Source organism: Peromyscus maniculatus, chromosome 10, assembly GCF_049852395.1.
Source record: "Peromyscus maniculatus bairdii isolate BWxNUB_F1_BW_parent chromosome 10, HU_Pman_BW_mat_3.1, whole genome shotgun sequence".
Lineage (NCBI taxonomy): Eukaryota > Metazoa > Chordata > Mammalia > Rodentia > Cricetidae > Peromyscus > Peromyscus maniculatus.
Window position 1 is genome coordinate 25,945,001 of NC_134861.1, and position 21,235 is coordinate 25,966,235.

General features: G+C 42.5%; 2 protein-coding genes across 4 annotated transcripts in view; one reads left to right on the forward strand and one right to left on the reverse strand.

Annotated features, from left to right (window-relative positions):
* The window catches only part of Pex13 (peroxisomal biogenesis factor 13), a 22,876-nt gene extending 7,666 nt beyond the window's left edge, over positions 1-15,210 (reverse strand). The window contains exons 1-2 of the mRNA XM_006974790.4: positions 15,076-15,210; positions 3,311-4,005 (exon numbers count right to left, since the gene is read on the reverse strand). Of these exons, the coding sequence (XP_006974852.1) occupies positions 3,311-4,005; positions 15,076-15,173 (793 nt within the window). The 5' untranslated portion in view covers positions 15,174-15,210. The remainder of the gene's footprint in view (positions 1-3,310; positions 4,006-15,075) is intronic.
* Pus10 (pseudouridine synthase 10) overlaps positions 15,190-21,235 on the forward strand; it is a 79,332-nt gene continuing 73,286 nt past the window's right edge. For 2 of the 3 annotated variants that reach the window (XM_042285540.2, XM_006974789.4), the window contains exons 1-2: positions 15,666-15,821; positions 17,865-18,005. In XM_042285540.2, the coding sequence (XP_042141474.1) occupies positions 17,880-18,005 (126 nt within the window). In that variant the 5' untranslated portion in view covers positions 15,666-15,821; positions 17,865-17,879. Of the gene's footprint in view, positions 15,326-15,665; positions 15,822-17,864; positions 18,006-21,235 lie in introns of those variants that run through there. The other variant, XM_042285539.2, reaches the window with a different exon arrangement.

A 21,235-nucleotide genomic window follows, 5' to 3' on the forward strand; every position in this document is an offset into this window, starting at 1 on the left:
AGACATCCCCCTTCTTTTTTACCTGGTTCTTTGTGGCACATTTTTCTCCTCTTTCCTATAAAAAGGGTTCATTACTTAATTCCTCCACCAATCCCTAATCTATAATCACTCCGTTACTATCTACTCCTTTCTTCCTTGTTTTTTTTGAGACTGGATCTTACTTTGTAGCTCCAGGTAGCATGGAACTTGCCCTGTCTGCCAAGCTGGCCTCTCAGTGTGAGATTATGTGGCATGGGCATCACCATGCCATTTAACCTCTTTCCTTTGGCCTAAAAAACATCAAGAGCTCTAACTTCCTCCTCCCTTTTTTTGAGTTAAGATCTTAATATAGATCCCTGGCTAGCCTGGAACTGGCTACATAGATCTTCCTGCCCTTCTCTCTAAAGCACTAGGATCACAGGTGTGCGCCACCGCAGCCCGCAGAGATCTAGTTTCTTAGCAGACAAAGCAGGGCTAAGAATGCAGTTCAGCAGCTGACTACTGTGAGTGCACGCAGGGCCTGAGTCCAGGCTGCATGGGCGGGAACCAGGAAACGACCACACCGATCCTGCTCTTTTCCCTCTCCTACTCATTGCTCCTTCCCACCCCAAAAACTTCACCTTCCCTTCCACTTCCCCACAAGTATGTTTTGGAGCTTGAGTGCTCTATTTGCCAAATCTGATCTCTACCCAGTCCCTCATCTTACACCAACCTTCCTGAAGGTTCTTCTCACCTTTGCTTCTGGAATGCAGCAATAAATGGCTCTTCCTGTTCTAGGTGATTTCTATCTTGTCTTCTCTTCTTGAGTTCTCTAGTATAGCAATATCCACTCACTAGTTCAACTATCACTTCTATGTGAATGACTCATAAATCTTACTTATTTCCTAAGATCGAGGTCTGCCTTTTTTCTCTCCTTCATCCATGTAGGTAGGTCCAAGAGATTAATGTCAAGTTGTCAGGCTTGGAGGCAAGCACTTTTACCTGCTAGCCATCTAAAAGCTCTGTCTGCTCTCCCCCCACCCCCCAGCGTGTGTGTGTGCGCGCGCGCATGCGCGCGCAGCGCGCGCGAGCCTGTTGCCCACCCGCCCCCACTTGCCTTTAAAATTGCTTTCTGCAACCCAACACAGTGATTCATATCTGTAATCTAAGCATGTTGGTAGGTTGAGGCAGGAGGATTGTTCAAAGTTTAAGTCTGGGCTACAGAATGAGAAACACACACACACACACACACACACACACACACACACACACACACACACACCCTTCTTAAACTCTGTCAAGTTCCACTTGAATGCCCCAATGGTCCATCAACTCAACATAAGCCCAGCCACTGTTTTCTCCCTCTCCATTTCCGGCTAGCTACTCTTACACTGCCCCAATCACTCTGACTCCGTGCTGTTCGTCTATCCCGTTAGGTGGACTGCCACTGAAATCCTTTGAAGTTCTACTGTCTGGAACTTTTCTCCCATAGCTAGAGGGCTTCTTTGCGCAGCCCTTTCAGGAAGGCCCTTCTTGAATATCTGCAGCACTACAGCCCCCTCTCCGCTCTTCTTTCCTCCATGACACCCCAATGTCCTCCTTGACGATTTCTCTTTCCTGTACTGCTTACTATTTTCTGGCTCACCACATGTTTTGTTTATCGCCTCCCACCAGACTGCCACAAAACATGCTTTATATCCATCTTCTACGACTATAACTGACCTGTATTAGGCATTTAGCGGATACCTGTTTAATAAAACATCCATAACAACTCAAGTTTAAGAGTCTATGGCATTTTAATTCCTTCTTTGCCTTATCAACCAACCCACTGTACTTGTCCTGCTTCTCACATACCCTTCTCACATAGGTCTTCAATCTCTTTCATCTAATCTAACTTCTCAAATTAGTAAGTATTAAACCTTTTTTTTTTTTTTTTTTGGTTTTTCGAGACAGGGTTTCTTCGTGTAGTTTTAATGCCTGTCCTGGATCTTACTCTGTAGACCAGGCTAGCCTCAAACTCAGAGATCCGCCTGGCTCTGCCTCCCAAGTGCTGGGATTAAAGGTGTGTGCCACCACCGCCTGGCTAAACCTTTTTTAAAATGTGCCAAACAGGTCACTAGATACTGAACACAGTCCAACCCTTTATAAATCTTATCATTTATTTGGCTGCAATATGCTTCAATCTGGATCTATCTCAAACTCTTTGGACAAACTGTTACTGCTCTCTCTCTCTCATATGCTGGGCAACAGACCTAGGGCCTTACATATACATGTTAGCAAGTAAACACTTTAGCAGTGAGTTATACCTCCAACCCCCAGTCTGAACTCTTTAGAAAACTATTTATGTTACAAATGCTTAACACAAAAACTACCAATACAAAAATCACCAATTCCTTACAAATGAAAATTAAGTTTATAACAGCAATTAAGATCTTTCTCTCATCATTAGCCTCCAACCTAATTCTAATTATCCTTTCTGTGTACAAAGACAACTGCTGACCAGGCCTCACTTTTCTTGCCCATGTACTTTTGTTCAAGCTGTTCCACCTGCTTGTAGTTGCTTGATGGTCCTTTCTTCTTTTTCTTTTTGGTGGTACTATAGATTGAACCCTAGGCTTCATGGCCAGTGAGCTACCTCCTCCTACAATAATCAAAAGCTATCAAAAAACTAATTCAGATGCCATTTCTTCATTACCATGGCCAAAAATGTTGACTTCACTCCTTGACTATGGGTTTACAGTCAGTTAGACCTGAATTTGCTTCTGCTTCTGCCTTACTATACCCTATTTTTGCCTTATTAAAACTGCCTGATATTGTCTTAACGACTCTCCTTCAACAATATTTTAGAAAAATAGGGATTATACCCTTTGGATCTTTATATATTTCCACAGCACCAAGTTCAGTACTCTGTAAACAAGTTAGGTTAGTGTGTACTATTAAACTGAATAAATAATTGGTAAGTCTGTCTTTGTTACATAAGTATTCCTCTTCTAGTTTTGAAGCTTTTAACTAAAAGTATAATTATATTAAAATAGTAAATGCAACTGAATAATTTATCAAATCCATTTTTGATGTTTGAGACTGTTATATGGTTCTGAAGCTGTTTTATGTATATGTGTGTGTGTGTGTGTGTGTGTGTGTGTGTGTATATATATATATATATATATATATTTTTTTTTTTTTTTTTTTTTTTTTTTGAGACAGCATTTCTCTGTGTAACAGTCTTGGCTGCCCTAGAACTCGCTCTGTAGACCAGACTGGCCTTGAACTCAGAGATCCACCTGTCTCTGCCTCCTGAGTGCTGGAATTAAAGGTGTGTGCCATCATGCCCAGCTCATTTAATCATTCTTACCTGTTACTTCATCACTGTGTGTCGACAGAAGTTTCCAGATGAGGTAAGGACCACCAAGGATAACAGCAAAGAACAGGACTATTGGCCAGGATTTCGCTGAGGTGGCTGCGTGGTCCTCGGCACCAAGGCAGGCCACAGTTCTTTCACTCTCTGCCCACAGGTCCTCATTCTCAGAGCCTCTTCTTAAACCCATCATCCACTGCAACCGTCTATACAGGTATCTTATAGTCCTAACTAAGGCGAAGGCGGAAAAAACCTTTGTAAAGTGTATTTTTAACCGGGAAAAGTGATTTGCTACATCCAAGACAGCCCTGAAACTGTTATAGACAGCTGAGAAGGTGGCGTCCATCATCATGCTGACAGAGGCGAATGCGTGCACGATGCTCTCAATGGACTGAAACGCGCCTCTGCTGCTTTCTTCAGCTTGCTGAACAAACCGACTGGGTGGAAGATCGTCTACATGGAGGCGGTTAAAGCCCAAACCGTTATATCCGTAACTGTAAGGGCTATAGTTTCCATAAAATGAATTTCCATAGGCTCCGTATCCAGAAGAGAAAGAACTGTAAGCAGGTCTGAAAGTGTTGACGCTGCTGCTCCCCGTCTGCTGGGATGGCCTGGGAAGAATAGGTGGGGGCACTCTGGTAAGTGTTGGTTGTCCAGGTCTCGTCAATAAAGTAGGGCCCAAGTCAGCAGATCTAAAACGCAAGAAAATTCTGGGTTACTTAAGCACAAAATAAATCTTTGTTTTGTTTTGTTTTGTTTTCAAGACAGGGTTTCTCTGTGCAGTTTTGGTTCCTGTCCTGGATCTTGCTCTGTAGACCAGGCTGGCCTTGAACTCACAGAGATCCTCCTGGCTCTCCCTCCTGAGTGCTGGGATTAAAGGCGTGCACCACCACCACCACCACCACCACCACCACCACCGCCTGGCACAAAATAAATCTTTTGTTCAATAAGCAAGTTTTAATTATGGCTACTGTATTTTTCTGTTTGTTTTAGAAATTCCATTTCTTTTAAATTATATATAACTTGCTGTGAAAATTCCTTTTTAAAAAAACTAATTTTTATTAAAAAACTGTCTTTACTATATTAAGCTTAATTTAAAGTCTGCATGCTAGAGAGATAGCTCAGCAGCTAAGAACTGTATATTTTTATTTACCATTTTAAGCTTAATGACTTTAAAGTCTGTATGCTGGGTGCTGGAGAGATGTCTCAGCATCTAAGAGCGCTGGCTGCTTTTCCACAGGAGCTGATTTGGTTTCCAACACTTACACAGCAGTTCACAACCACCTGTAACTCTTATAACTGGGGTCACAGGGAATCAAACAACCATTTCCGACCTCCACGGGCACCAGGTTTTAATGCTTTTCTGTTGTGACATGCTTAAGTGCATCTAGTGCCAGTGTCCACAGTGCATTCTTGTTTTCTATTACAGCCAGCACAGTGAAGAAGACTAACAAGCCTACGGCAGAAACACAAACGCGTAGAGATTCTCAATGCTGTGTTTAGTTCCCTCCACTCAACCTTTCCTTTGGAAAAAATTTACAAAGGAAAAAAAAGCTTGGCAGAACACAGACATATTTTTAAAGTACATTCAGTAACTACTATCATCTTATATTTACTTTTTATCTCTTGTCCACGAATTCTTGAAACATCTGAAATTATTCTAAACAACTTCTAAACTTATTATATTACCCTTAAATATCTCAGAATACATTTTTCAAGAAAAATACATTTCAGACCAAATTAAGCCACTAACCCATCACTGAAAATGAAGTTTCATGTAATCTATTATTCAATTAATATTAAAACTAATCCATTTCCCAGAAATGTTTTAATAAACAGCTTTGAAATAAAATTCAGTTACCATCAGTTGACCCATTTAATATAATATTCAATGTATGTGTGTGTTAACATTCCCAGTTATAACACCATTATATGTTATTTTGAAACACTTTCATTACCCCTGAAGGATATCCTGAATTCACAGGACAATGAGAACGAGGACAAATCATAACAACACATATGAAGACATCACAATGAAACCCACTGTTGTCCTGCTAAGCTCGTTTTAAAACAGCTTGTGTTCACTAGCAGTCATTTCCAGTTTGTTCCCCACCTCTCACCTTTGCTAAACACAAACTCACTTTGTCTCTACGACCTTGTCTATTCCAGATAGTTCATATATAGTTGATACTAGTTATTGAGGTGGTTATATCCTTAAAAGATTTATGAACTAATCCTATACCTACCTACTTACTAACCCTGCTAATACCTAATCATTATTCCTGGAAGTAATACAGAGGTTTTATTAGGTTTAGGTTCCTATTGGCTTCAGGCCACTTTGTTAGTTTGAGATAGCCCATTCTGCCTATAACTCACTGTGCAGCTGCTGGCCTCTCTAGTACAAGGACTAAATGCATGTGTCACCATGCCTGTTGTTCAAGTGACATTTTCATCAACCAATTAGTACATGTACTTGCTTTACATGCATTTCTGTTAAAGATATACTGTTAATGTGTCAATGACTCACAGCTATCAGCACAATAACAAATCTAATACACATACTTTTTCTTTAGCAAAGCCTATCACAGCCTTTTTGTACTTTGGAATATTAGACAGAACTATACTTGGGAGCTATTTTAAACAGTGAAATCAATTTGTTATTGTGAAAAACCCAGAACTAAACAGACTATGAAATGGGCATGTGTTCATAGCATGAGAGGCGAAGTAAACTTGAACACTGTTTTACCCCACTGCAGCTGGGATGACAGATCTCCACGTCTTATACATGCACACAAATGACTGTCAAGTACTGAGGCTGAGGTTATAAATGAACTTTGGTGGGTAGGCAAATTTGCAAATATGAAATCTACAAATAATGAAGGTCTACGGTAGTCTCACAATACCTGTGCTTTGTAACTTGCTTCTTTCCCTTCAGCAGGTCTCCAGGCTTACCCCACTGGAGAATGTATGAGTTCAGGTGAGCACCTCTCCCCAAAATACCTCAAAGCACAAGTGTTTCAGATTTGAGATTTTGGAACATGTGCATACATATAATGAGGTGTTATAGGGACAGGATGCAAGTAAATGAATTATATTTGTTTATACTCATAACCTGATGGTAACTTCATACAAAGTTTTAGTATGCCTGTAGTTTTCATCTGTTTCTGAGACAAATTCCTGCAATGCTGGATGGCCTAGAACTGGCCATGTAGCCCAGGTGGGCCTTGAACTCATGACATTGAACTTACTCTCATGTGAGTATACCTATTTAATTTTTAATTAATTTACTTTTTGGGACAAGATCTCACTATTTACTACAGGTTGGCTTAGGACTTGTCTAGGTTGACTTCAAACTCACGATCCCTCTGTTTCAGCCTCCCAAGTGCTTGAATTACAGGTATATGTTACATTTAACCTCAGCTTATCGCCTGATGTCAGCTGTGAACATTTTCTACTTGTGGCATTATGTCATTCCTCACGAAGTTTCAGATTCTGGAGCATTCACTACTCATTATGTCCTATGTATCGGTTGGGGAACATCTGGGCTGTTTCCATGCTTTGACTATTTTGAGTAATGCCACTAATGAAGACTTATACACAAGATTTGTAAGACACATTTGTATCTCTTGGGTCTATACCTACAGTGAATTGCTGGGTTGTATACTAAATATTATGTCTTACCTTTGCAGGAACTGCCAGACTAGTTTCCAAAGCAACCATACCATAACTTTACATCCCCACCAGCAGTGTTTGAAGATTATGGATCCCCCACATTCTTTTTTTTTTTTGTTGTTGTTGTAGCAGCTGAGGACCGAACCCAAGGTCTTGTGCTTGCTAGGCAAACGCTCTACCACTGATCTAAATCCCCAACCCCGGATTCCCCACATTCTTGTTAGTGGCATTTTTAAGTAGTCAACGTAATGGCCAAGGAGTAACATCTCACCGGTTCTTCTGCTTGTTTTGAGACAGGGTCTCATGTAGCCCAGGCTGGCCTCAAACTTGTTAACAAACCAAGGATGACTCTGAACTCTGCTCTGGCTTCAGCCTCCTATGTGCTGGATTACAGGCATGTACCACCTCACCCAGCTCCCTGGGGCTTTGATTTGCATTTCTCTGAAGGGTAATAATAATAGGCATCTTTTTATGTCCTTTTGGCCACTTTAAAATCTTACCAGTAGAATCAGCTACATGCTTTCCTCACTTCCATTTTTTAATTTACTTGTTTTGTGTGTGAATAGGCACATGCTATGATGTGCATATGGAGGTCGGAGGACAGCTTGTAGGCATTATGTTCTCTCTTTCCCCCAAGTGGATCCCAGGATGCGGCTGAAGTAATCAGCCTTGATGAGAGGCATTTTTACCCATTAAGCTACCTCACCAGTTTACTTTCTTCACAATTAAATGAGCTTTTTATCACTGTCTTGTTAGTATTTATCTTTATTAGTGAGTTGGAAAAGTCAAAATGTCTTTAAAAAATGTTTATTTTTACTTTATGTGGATGGATGTTTTGTCTGTCTGTCTGTATATGTATTACGTGCATTCAGTGCCCATAGAGGCCAGAAGAGGGTGTTGAATCCCTTGAAACTAGAGCTACAGAGGGTTATGATTTGCCATGCAGGTGCTAGGCACCAAGCCTGGGTCCTCTACAAAAGCATCAAGTGCTCTTCAGTGCTGAGACATCTCTCCAGCTACCTTGAAATGTTTTTTAAAACTGTTTTTTGAATAAAAAAAATTAATTAGATTACAGATGTCTGGCTTTTTCTTTCCATTCTATTCTAAAGTAGGACAATCAGGGCTGGCAAGGTAGCTCAGTGCATAAAAATGTTGCCTTGCAAGCCTGATCATGTCAGTTAGATACTAAAACCACACTGGGAGAAAACAGACTCCCAAAAGTCCCAAAAGTGTGATCTCCACACATGGAGATGTTTAGATGTGTGTTTCCTCACTCACACATGATCCTTGTTTATATCAAATATTTCATGTCTAATTACAAAATGGTAGTATCTGATGCCAGGATAAAGCTTTAACTTAACATTATAAACAAGTTCCTAGAAATCTTACTCAGAAAGCAAACAAACAAATAATATTTAAGAAGGAAACCAAACTTGAGAAGGGCCAACAGCAAGCCACACACTTTGGGCTCTGACAAAGCAGTTCTCCCCAAAGTAAAAGCGCGGGAGCAAAGCTGACACGCTGAGATCTAACACAGATAAACACAGTTCGCACACTCGGGCTACCAAACACTGACGGGACACCATGAGCTACAGGCCTGCTGACTTCTGTGTCAGGAACCGCAAGCACAGTGAGTCAGGAAACCAGGAATAACAAAGTGAAAACTAGTTCACTGAGGCTAAGGGTCAGCTCCTTGGTGCCAAAAAAGATACTATAGAATTTGCTGTCCGTCTTTTTTTCCTTTTTAGAAAGTTACGTACCTTCCCAGAACAAAGGCGATTGCCATGATTCTTGGTCACCTTCTAGAACTAGACAGTAAAATCTTATTGCTAAAGAGCAGCACATTTTGGTTGCAGAATATGTAGAAATCAAGCTGGAACTGACTTAAAAACTTTTCCCTGCTCACTAGCTTCTGTGCCACAAGATGTTTGTTATGCAGGCCATGGGGGCGGGGGGTGGGGGGGGTGGGGAGGGTGGGGGGGGGAGAGAAAACCCATCAGTGGTATTACCCAGCAGTGACCCTGGCATGCTACAATACTAACCTGCCAGGCAAGGTATATCCAGTAATAAAATAACAGCAAGGAGTAACCTATCACTTTTGGATTGGATTAGAGGTGTTAGAGGCCTGCTACACAGGAAGGAATTCATGTCTGGTGCTATAAATTGTAGTTAGTTTTTTTGTCTTGTCCACAGTCAGGACAAATCTTTGTCACCCGCCAGTCCCATAGCCGCTCAGACCCAACCCAGTAAACACAAAGATTTATATTGTCTACAAACTGTATGGCCGTGGCAGGCTTTTTGTTAACTGTTTTTATAGTTTAAATTAATCTATTTTTATAAATTTATACCTTGCCACGTGGCTCGTGGCTTATCGGCATTTTTACATGTTTTTTGTCTTGGCGGCAGCTGGCAGTGACTTTTTTTGTCTTTTTATTTTTTTTTCTGTTAGTCTCGCCTATACTTCCTGCCTAGTCACGGCCAATCCAGGTTTTATTTATTGACCAATCAGAGCAACTTGACATACAGACCATCCCCCAGCACAGTCAAGTGCAGACCATCTCAGACACCTGTATTCAGGCTTGTGGTCCTAATCATCCTCTATGCGGACCTGTTGGGTAAAGCCATAAGGAACCCAAGAACGGGCTCCCACAGGACATACAAAATATCCCACAACAATAAATCTGGTCAAAAGCCCATGGCTAGTCAGATCAAAGGGGGGGGGGGGAAGCAGACACACAGACACACACACCTGATACTGTTGGCTTTGCTAAATAGACACATTGTAAACTATCCTCTAAACATTTGTGTCTATACACATAGGGCTGCCCCCTCCTCAGCCAGAGAAGCCTGTCTCTGCAGTGGTCAAGAGCAGAGACTCTTAACTGGTCCAAGTGAGAATAAGTGACTATGGGTTGCTTAGCCCTAAATAGGACATCTCTATTCTCGATCAACCCTTGCTCTACAAACTTAGGAAACACCGGGGAAGAGGAGGCGGCGGGGGAAAAATGTTCGAGCCAAGGATGGAGAGGAGTGCCAGGAAATGCTGTCCTCCAGACATGCCATGGCCTCACAACTCAGGACCTCACGGCAGCTGTGTCAACCCGCACAAGATGAAGCCAACAGTATCTATCAGCCGGCATTCCAACAGGCAGGGCTCAGTTGAGGAGAGATGGGGTGTGTTGGAGGTGCCTGGGGGGAGCGGGAGGTGCAGACTATCAGATGTACTGTTTCTATGCAAGAAAATGTCAGGAATAAACACAAAGAAGCCCAGGAAGCAAAGTCACTTCACAGTCAGTGTGTAATGGCTAGGCCACTGTTTTTACACCTGGTTCTTATGGGGATTGGGTGCCAGAGGTGCACACAGGTAGAAGCAGGAAAACTACTCTGTAGAGAGAGAAAACATGTGGAGAAAAGGAATTCTAAAATTCCTATTTTAGAGATGCCATAAACATGAAGTAAAAAAAGAAAACAAAAGAAAACCTAAAATACCAGGTTAACAAAAATCAGTAATAAAAATAAAGGAAAAAACAATCTAACAGCCCAGAGCAGAGACTCTAGATATTTAAAATGGTCAGTGAGACAACAGTACTATCTATTTTAAAAAAGTCAGATGTGCTGGGCACGGCGGCCACACCTTTGACATCAGCACTCGGGAGGCAGAGACTGGTGCATCTCTGAGTTTGAGGCCAGTCTTCACAGCGAGTTCCAGGCCTGCCAAGGCTACATATACACAGTAAGACCTTGTCTCAAAAAAACCAAAGCAAACCGATGAAATAAAAACCATGTAAATGTGAAGAAATGTATTGGGAATCTTAGACATGATGCCAAAGCTTTACAGAATGCCTTGTAAGTAAACACAAGAAGAAAACCAGTTGCTGTAAATGGAGGGGAGTGGAAGACCTGAGAACTGTAGCTAAGGGTAGACTGTGTAATCAGACTTAATTAGAAGCAACTAACTAGAAAAGCCGGTTGAAGAGGGTCACAAACGAAAAATATTTTGCTTAAAGCATTAGAGAATAAGGTACTAAGAATTTTGAAATCAAGATCTAAAGAGGAAAACAAATTCAGAGTTTAACATTTTCAGGTTTCTCTAGGGCCGGCTGCTAATCCAGGAAGAGAGGTGATGGAAACTGGTTAGTGCTGTGTAAGACAATGCACAGAACATGAACTAAAGGATACAAACTGGTGTTCAGAGTCCTAAGCAGGAGGGGTAACCAGCACAGCTCAGCCTGGGGCCTTAAAGGAAAAAGACTGAGAGGAAATAGACCAGCCTTGGTCTAAACACCACTCTTCAAATCAGCTCGATCCTTGATTGGATAAAGTAACCCTAGACTGCTAGTGCAACCCTGACAACTGGTCAGAAACAAGTCTCTGGAGCAAGATCCAGTTCCCAGGTCTCAAATCATCTTAAATACCTGCATGTAAGGTTCAGCTCCCTTTTAAAAAAGAATTGGCCAGTATGATGACAAAATTATATATTTTTTAAAAAAAGCAACATAAGACAATACAAAGAGTTCCATATCTATATGGAAATCCAGAAAATGGAGATTTTAAACTATGCTTAGTATATTAAAAACAAAAAAGATGAGGATTTCTCAGCAAATCATAGAAGACATAAAGTTGGACCTAAAGGACATTATAAACAACCCCCAAGCCCTTCAATCTATGAACTCAATGACTGGTCTAACAGGATACAGGATACATAGGAAATAAAAGCCTAGGGCTGGGCAGATGGCTGAGTGGGGAAGTCCTTGCTGTGTAAGCATGAGCCCGCAGTTTGGATCCTTAGCACTTAGGTTCCTGTAATCCCAGCCATGGGGAACAGGAGGTTCCAGGCTCTTCTGGGCCAGCAGTATAGCCTAATGGACTAGCTCGAGGTTCAGTGAGAGTCCCTGTCTCAAAAACTAAGGTGGAGAGTCATAGAGGAAGACTATGGCTTCTACACACACACACACACACACACACACACACACACACACACACACACACACACACGCACCTTAGCCAAGTGGGGTTGTCAAACCTCAGTACTTGGGAGGCTGAGGCAAGAGGATCTTGAGTTTGAAGTCAGCCTAGGCAATTTATTAAGACCGTCTCAAAAAGACAAAAACATAAAAAATAAAAGTAAAAAGAGGGAGTACATAAAGGGACAACAAAGCCAGGTGCGGTGGTGGTGCACACCTTTAATCCCAGCACTCGGGAGGCAGAGGCAGGTGGATTTCTGTGAGTTCAAGCCCAGCCTGGTCTACAGAGTGAGTTCCAGGGTAGCCACAGTGGTTACACAGAGAAACCTTGTCTCAAAAAATCAGGGGGGGGGGGGAGGGAAGGCAAGCAGAAGCAATATTCTAAGAAAAAAATGGCTGAAACTTTCTGAAATTCATTAAGTCACACATAAGTATTCCTAGGACTCCAACCTAGAATAATACAAAGACAACCATACAGAGGCCTAAAACCGTTTACTGCTGAAAACAATCAGAACACTAGTGAATGCAGACAGCAGGGGACACATGCTTAGGCAAGCAAAAGACAAGGATGACTGAAATGATCAAAAAGAACTACCAGAAAACAAAAAGCCAGGAAAAAAGGAGGTCTCCTGATGTTGAGAGAGGTGATCTCCAGATTTCTTGCTAACCAAAGAGTAGGTATTTTTACAGTTCAAGGTGCATTAAAAGCCTGGTGGTGGCGCCCACCCTTAATCCCAGCATGAGAGGCAGAGGCTCTCAAAGAGTTCGAGGCCACTCTGGTCTACAATGCAAGTTCCAGGACAGCCAGGACTACACAGAGAAACCCTGTCTCAAAGGAAAAATTAAAAAGAAAGATAATGCTTCTTGTATGAGAAATATTTTCTGATACAATGTTTAATGCAGAGATTCTCAACCTGTGGGCAATGGCCCCTTTCCCCCCAAAATTTATGATTTCTAACAGCAGCAAAATTATATTTATGAAGTAGTAATGAAAATAACTTTATACTTGGAGGTCACCACAACATAAGGAACCATATTAAAGGGTCAGGGCATTAGGAAGATTGAGAACCACTGGTTTAATAGATGGGATAGTGTCCAAGCAATACAAGGTGACTGTAAGTCCCAACACTTGGGAAGCTTAGGAGGAAGCCACTGGAATCCAAGGCCAGCCTGGGCTCCATAAGCAGGACACTTGTCTGGGAAGAAAGATGGAAGGAAGGAATTGAATGAATGAACTCTTAAACACTCTGGCTACTGAATACTGTAGCTACTGACATGGATGGAGAAAATACAGATATATGCATATAATTATGTTAAAGAGGGTCTAGGCATATAAAACCTTAAAGAGAAAACCATCTACCTATAAAGGAATAGAATGGAAAGTTTTCAATAATTTTTTTTCAATGCAAAATTTTCTCAAGTTATAAAACAGCTATAAAGACAAAAAGTATAATCTTTAAATTCAATTTCACATAGGAATATAAATAAAGACCTTAAAATAATACAGAATTCAGGGCAGTACATTAAAAAAAAGAAAGCTAGGCAGATTCACTTAAAAATGCAAGGTAAGTTCAACATTATTGGAATAACCCATATTTGCATACTGAAAGTAAAACAAATGTAAGTAGATACAGAAAAGGCAATCATAAAATTTACTGCTTTAAACACACACACACACACACACACACACACACACACACACACACACACACACACACACCAAACAAAAAAACCCAAACTCCTATCTTAGGTGATAGGACAGCTATCTAAGGCAAAAGAACACACTTAGACGCATTCTAATGAAAGTACCAATACAAGTGTTGCTCTGGTTTAATAATACATACAATTTGCCACTTTATTTGAATGTATTAGTTACTGTGTCCAAGTGTTTTCCCACTTGTGTGTGTGGGGGGGGGGGCGCTACCCACCATCCCCACATTTCCCCAGAGTGCTCTTGAGTAGGAGCAGCAGAAAATATTAGTTAGAAGGAAAGAGGGGGGAGAAACAGAAAATACAGGACAGCCTTGGGAGGGCCTGACTGTCTCTGACCTAGAGTAGTTAAAGGAATGCCAAGGGGTGGAGCAAAAGACACCCCTCCTCCCCCAGCACAGCCAAGTGCAGACCATCTCAGACACCTGCACTCAGGCCCAGTGGTCCAACCATCCTTTCTATGCGGACCTGCTGGGTAAAGCCACTAGGAAACCTAAAAATGGGCTCCCACACGCAATTTAAAAGATCACCAGATTTCCCAACAGCAGAGAAGAGCTCCAATATACTGAGATTTTGACATGTCAGAAAAACAACAACATACAAATGGACCCTGGAATCACGTCGCCTGGATTAAGATGTCTATCTATGCAAAAGAAAACACAGGTTCGTGAAACTCTAATTCTGTTGTAAACCTTTAAAAGTTGCAGACCCATTTGTTACTGATTCAAATCACAGCACATAAAAACTTTACAGGTCGTAGACAGACAGACAGGCGCACGCGCACACACGCACACGCACAATTTGGCACACAAAGGCCACCCACAGATTTAGAATTCTAGACAGACACACAGACACACACACACACACACACACACGCACAATTTGGCACACAAAGGCCACCCACAGATTTAGAATTCTTGTTTTAGAGTTGTTCTTTGAACTCTCAACCCGAAACGTTAACCGAGTTACGCTGGACAAGAAGGCCAAGGGTATAAGCTTGGGTTCTAGGTTGCGTAAAAGTGACCTTTGGGGCGTTCAACCAAGTTCTGGAGAGGCTGTAAATAGCTTTTCCAGTGACTTTTGCTCCCGATCCTCGTCCAGGCAGGGCCGACGTCGCGCTGGGCCACAGAGCCAAGCTCCAAGCTTTGAAGCTGGTCAGGCTGTCGCGCCCCCCACGTCCCGCAAATAAAAAGCCGCCGCTTTTCTTTCAAGCACCGGCACCCGTGAAGCCCGCAGGGCGCCCCCGGGGAGACCTGGCGGCTGCACAGCCAGCAGACGTCAGCCTCCGAGAGCCGCTCGGCGCTCGCCCGGGGCCGGCGGCGGCCAGGCGATGCCTCCCCCCATAACGGCTTCAACCGCCTCCTGCCAGGTCCCCGCTCGGCCGCCAAACCCGCGTCCCAAAGGTCCCACACTCACTGGAAAGTGGGGCCGGGGCCTGGCCCCGGGCCGGAGCCGGCCCCGGGAATGCGGCGGGTCTCCCAGGGTTTCGGGGGCGGCGGCGGCTGGGACGCCATCTCTCCGCCTGCTCCGCTACGGCTCAGGGCCGCGACTGCGCCGGCTATGTGAAGGCTCGCCTGGTTTGCCAGGCTCGACGGGAAGAGCGCCGAGCCCTCCACCCCGCCCACGCCTGACGTCAGGCCAAGGATTGTGGTCCGCTTTCGCTGAGGTGCGAGGGAGGAAGGGGACAGCTAATCCATGGGGGTCGCGGGCGGGGGCGGGGGCGGGACGTTCCTTTTTTGTTTTCCCTAGCGGGGGAGAGGACAGGACGTTCCTTTTTTGTTTTCCCCTAGTTTGGGTTTCACACTTGAGTAGGGGCTCATCGACATTTCCGGCAGCAGCTAGTACCCCCTAGACGCCGAGTCCCACGGAGGCGTCTCGGCGGGTGGACCCCTGGGCGAGCAGTGGAGCCCCTTGCTGTCTGCGGTCGCTCGCGGAGCTAGCGGGAGTCCGAGACCGCCAGCCCGCCAGCCTTACCGATCGCCCTGTGGACGAGAGGGGGCGTTCACGCAGTCGGCTCGAGGAAGGCCTGGTACTTTCGTTCTAAAGCTCTCGTTTCCTTGGGGAACAGAACTGTTAGCGCAGCAGGTGCTCTGTCTTTAGTCTTCCCCGGTCCACCCACGGCCCGAAGGGTTTAAATCTTGGCTCCAGTCTCTGGGGAGAAGGTAAGGCCGAGGAGGTGCGAGGTGAGGGGTTAGGGATTGGGTGCCAGGAAGGTGTGGCTGCAGTCCTTTTTGTTTGTTAGCCAGGTGGAGTGAGTGGGGAGTTTCTAGGACCTTAGCAAAGAGAGTTAAGGGCTGAGAGCGTTTCCCATGCCTCTCCTCCCCGTGCCCCGGGGAGGAACCGCGCCTGTGCATGTGGTCATGCAGTTACACAGATCTTACGGGGGAAACGCAGACTATTTCAGGGTTGTTGTTTTTCCTCCCTGTGCTTTATTCTTTCTTCTCTTTTTCTATTATTATTTTGTAATTGTCAAAACAAAAATTAGTCTTTCCTCTCCATTTGATGAGGCTGGGCTAGTGAAGAAAGGAAGTCAATTCCTGTAGACCTGATACCTGGGAGGGGCTTCTGTTGCAACTTTCGAGTTCTTTCTGTAAAAGAAACAAACAGCAAAAGTCTTAATAGCGGAGATCCACGTTGTAGGTATTTCTCAGGGCTTGTTTTCCAAGGTTACAACTCATTTCTTTTTACAAAATCCTACCATTTTATCACATCGGGATGAAATAAGCGTCTTCAAGGTGTTTGTCCTCTTAATGTTAACGTGCTTGAGGAGTCGCTGGGTTATTGCCCGGTGAGAATGGTACTGAGCCCTTTTCCAGCCCTCATACTTTGATTATTAACACACTCACGAGGGTTTTGCTTGTTTGAGACTTTATCACATCACTCAGGACAGGAGGTTTGGCAGTTCTCAACAGGTTTGGGAACTTTTCAGAGCCTGGAGATTGTGATTGTTATTTATTGGCTTTGCATGACACCTTTATTCTAGTGAACTATGGAGAAATGCCATTCAGTCTTTAAGCCAAAACAAAGAGCCTAAATTTGAACATTGTTAACTAGGTCCAGAGGTAAGGCTTCACTGTGAAGTGTCCTTTAACAGAGCTTATTGCTTTGTTTTTTTTTTTAGAGAAAGGTGTATTTGTTTCTCTTTTGAGTTAAAGGTTAATTCTGTATTGAATCAAATGTTTGATGTTAACTAACACGGAAGTTTTTCTGTCTGGCCAGCTCTCTCCCAAATAACCACACAGACACTTATTATTAATTATAAATGATCGGCTGTTAGCTTAGGCTTGGTTTTTAGCTCGTGCTTATTACTTAAATTAACCCATTTTTATTAATATGTGTGCTGCCCCAAGTCTCCTTTACCTCATGTAAGTACTTCCCATCTTGCTTGTTCTGTGGTCTCATGGCACCTCCTCCGACTCCACTCTTTATCTCCCTAGCATTGTCTCTGCAACGAAAATCCTGTGTAGCCATTGGCCAATCAGCTTTTTATTAACAATGAAAGCAACACATCCTCACAGTGCACAGAAGGATTATTCCATAGCATTTCTCTGTTTAGGGAATTGTCCCTCCCCCTCCTTTCGCCCTCCCCCTTTCTTCCTCCCTTCTTTTCCAAAGTCTCACTCCATAGCCCAGACTGGCATTGACTCCCTATTAAGCCCAGGTTAGTCCCTATTAAGCCCAGGTTGGTTCCTATTAAGCCCAAGTTGGTCTTGAATTCATGGTGATCCGCTTGCCTTGGCCTCTTGTGTCCTGAAATTACAAGTGCATTTTACATAATTATTTTTAGCTCCTCACAGAATCTTTACTTGACATTAAACTAGCAGGTTAAATGAGCTGGTGGAAGGGATTCAGATACTGAAGTAAATCCTTGACCACACAGAGTTTCTTTTTTTTTTAAAATAGAGTATGTCCTTATATTTCAAGCACTCTCTTGAAAGGTTTACACAGGCAATCCTGAGTGGTCCCAGGCCTGGTGTCTGAAAGTTCTCACTGTCATGTCCAGAATGAGCTTGACTTCCTTTGTTCCTCTTCCTTATAACTCAATACTCACGTAGTCAAGTTCACATCTTAGAATATAGATACAACAGGCATTGTTGGAGAGTGTAAAGCAGAGTTTTTCACCTGAAAGCTAGTTTTTCTTAAGGGCATATTTGTATGTAGCAGTAAAATCCTGAAACTGCTCATTTTGTTTTTCTTTTTTCTAGTTATAATTATTCAGTATGTTTCCACTGAGTGAGGAAAACAAGCATGTGGCCCAGCTGTTGTTTAGTTCTGGTACCTGTCCAAGATGTATCTTCAGATTGTGTGGTGTGGATCTTCATGCACCTTACAGACACCCATCCAAGGTATTTTCTTTTTAAGTTAAGGGATGTTTCTTATGGTTTAGAACCGATGTCACTAGTTTTGAGTACAGTGGTCCATAACTCCACTAAAGAAGCAAAATTAATAAAACTATTCCTACTAAGGTAATTTTGGAATTGCAGTTACCTTAAAAATTTGATGTAGAAGCCGGATGGTGGTGCTTTAATCCCAGCACTTGGGAGGCAGAGACAGGTGGATCTCTGTGAGTTTGTGGCCAGCCTAGTCTACAGAGTGAGTTCCAGGACAGGCTTCAAAGCTGCAGAGAAACCGTGTCTTAAAAAACAACAACAACACCCCTCAAAAAAACAAACAAAAAAATTTGATGTAGGGATATAGTTGCTTTTTGATTGCTTACATTACCATTTAACGGTTAGTGTAGAGAGGGGTCTTTGTTGGAATTTTTTGCTACATTCATTATTTATGTAGACATTTTATAAAGGGCGTCTAAACAAAATAACACAAGGTAATGCTTCTTACCTGACGTTAATCCTAGACAACAGGAGGGGGCAGAGTCATAGTCCTAATTTCTTCTTTTAAATAGAAAATGAGTTAAGTTACTTTTTTTTAAATTAAATTTTACCTATTATTTTTATGAGTATGTATATATTTATGAGTATGGTGTGTGTGTGTGTCCGTCTGTGTCTGCTCACACAGCTGTGTATGTGGGAGTTAGTTCTCTTCTTCCACCATGGACCCTGGAAGTCAAGCAGGCTTGTGTGCCAAGTGCTTTTACCCCACGGGCCATGCTGCTTGCCCTGGTTATTCCCTTGTGTGTTACCATCTGTATGTACATATGTATTCTTCTGTGCTGGGCATTGAACCCAGGGCTTCACGTGTGCCAGTGAATCCTGGCACTGGTCCATGTTCCCAGCCTACTACCTGTTTCACTCAGTGAAGGGGATATGTTCTGAGAAGTGTGCCCTTCGATGGCTTTGTGCTTGTGGGAACCTCACGGAGTGTACTTAAATTAAGATGCAGCGTTACCAGGCAGTCTGTATTGTCGGGAGCATTGTGTGATACCTGGCTATGACAGGAAGCCTTTAAAAGTAAGTGCTTAGCGTAACACAAGAAACTTTCAGAAATTTTCACATTTACAGTAATACATAGAGAGCTGTCATTGAGTATAATATCTTCACATAAAATACAGAATATGCCTGTGACATACGGTTGATACTAACAGTGACTTTTTTTCCAAAGGCAGATAATTGTATACATGTGTAAAATATATACATTCATGCACACATTCTCAGTTTATTTTAAAAATTGCTACTTTATGTAGTAATCGCTATTGTTTTTCTATATGATTGTGTTGTTTCTACTGTTAGACATAATAATAGTTCCTAGTGTTCGTCTAGTGTTACTACATGTTAAACTTTCATTTACTATTTTGTAAGTACATGCAATGATTATCTCTATTTTCAGATGAAGCGACTGAAACACAGAGAGGTTAAGCAGCCTGCCCAAAGTTAAACAGCTATTAAATGAGCAAGCTAGGAGTTGAGCAGTGTGTCTGAATCCAAAGCCTAGGATTCGGAGCTAGAAGACGTGCATTTGAACCTCAGTTCCGCCACTGTACACCTTCAGTTACTCCTCTGTCCATGGGAGTGGTGACCCTCTCTGCCTCCCAGGATTTTAAGGACATGATCTATTGAGTATGTGAAAGCACTTGGAAACCAGAAGTGGCACATATGCCGTGACAGTTGCTGTGTGTGAATGCTCAGCTTACAGCCGGCTCTGTGTAGTCTTCCTTACATACTTTTCCACACGTCACACTAGATATATATATACTGGATTCAAATACATTTTATAGAGAGAGGCTGTCAGCAACTTTGACTGTAATGTTCTTTGTGAATAAATATAAACAAAATATTCGAAGGCTTTTTTGAAATAGTTTAAGCTTTGTTTTGTTCTAGTCATATAAGCAGTACATGAGGACATACATGTACATACTATGTTATACTCATGTTACAGTTATTAGGTAGCAATCGACATTTGTGTGGGCCGTAATATACATGAATATGTGTGTATAGGTGTGAATTTTTTGTGAAAATTGGAGTGCTAATGCATCAACAAAACAAATGTAATGTTTGAATGAAAAATATTCTTTTTTTTTTTTTTTTGGTTTTTCGAGACAGGGTTTCTCTGTGTAGCTTTGCGCCTTTCTGTCTCTCAAACTCACAGAGATCCGCCTGCCTCTGCCTCCCGAGTGCTGGGATTAAAGGTGTGCGCCACCACCGCCCGGTGAATGAAAAATATTCTTTAGTATAGACTAACTGAATTCAAATGGTTGTCCGACAACTGAGCTGATATGGAAGAACCACAGGGAAGCTGAGCATTTGGAGGGGGTGGCAGAAGAACTGGAGCGTTCTTAAGGGGAGGCTTGTTTTTACATTTGGAGGGGATGACAGAAATGAGACAGAAATGTAGAAGAGGGCTTCTTTCACTTAGTGCTATAAATGGACTGTAATCAAGGCGCCAGATGTTAACACTGCCTAATCCACTTGCTCAACCTGTAAATGATGAGATTTCACATTAACACTGTGCTGTGAAGTCTTAAATAACTTAGCAAGGATAAAAAGCAGCTTGTACTTTCCTGTGTGTGAGTATGTGTCTGTCTGTCTCTGTTCTTTGCTGTTGGAGGTGGAACCCAGGGCTTCATGCATGCTAAGCAGGTATTCTACCACTGAACTACATCTCCATCATACACACACACACACACACACACACACACACACACACACAAACACATATTGTTTTGTTTTTGAGACAGGGTTTCTATATATAAAACTAACGGTCCTGGCTGTCTTGGAACTCACTCTATAGACCAGGCTGGCCTCAAACTTAGAGATCCGCCTGCCTCTGCCTCCCAAGTGCTAGGATTAAAGGTGTGGGTCACCACTGCCCAGCCCCAGTTTATGTTTTTTATGTTTTAGTAATTAGAATTGAATTTATTTTTAAATTGGTAGTTGAATGACCTTCCGAATAGAAATATAAGCCAGATTTGTAAATTTGTTGATGGAGCCTTTCTACTTAAGATTAAGGTTTTAGTTTCACTGATTTGTGAAATGCATTTGGAAAAATATTCACATATATAATAGCCATTTGCTTAGTGTGTGGATTAAATGCATTAATAATAAATTCTTCGATGTCGCATTAAGGACAGAAATCAAAGCACTTGTCCTTGGCATCATTTAACCCTGAGGGAGCCCAGATT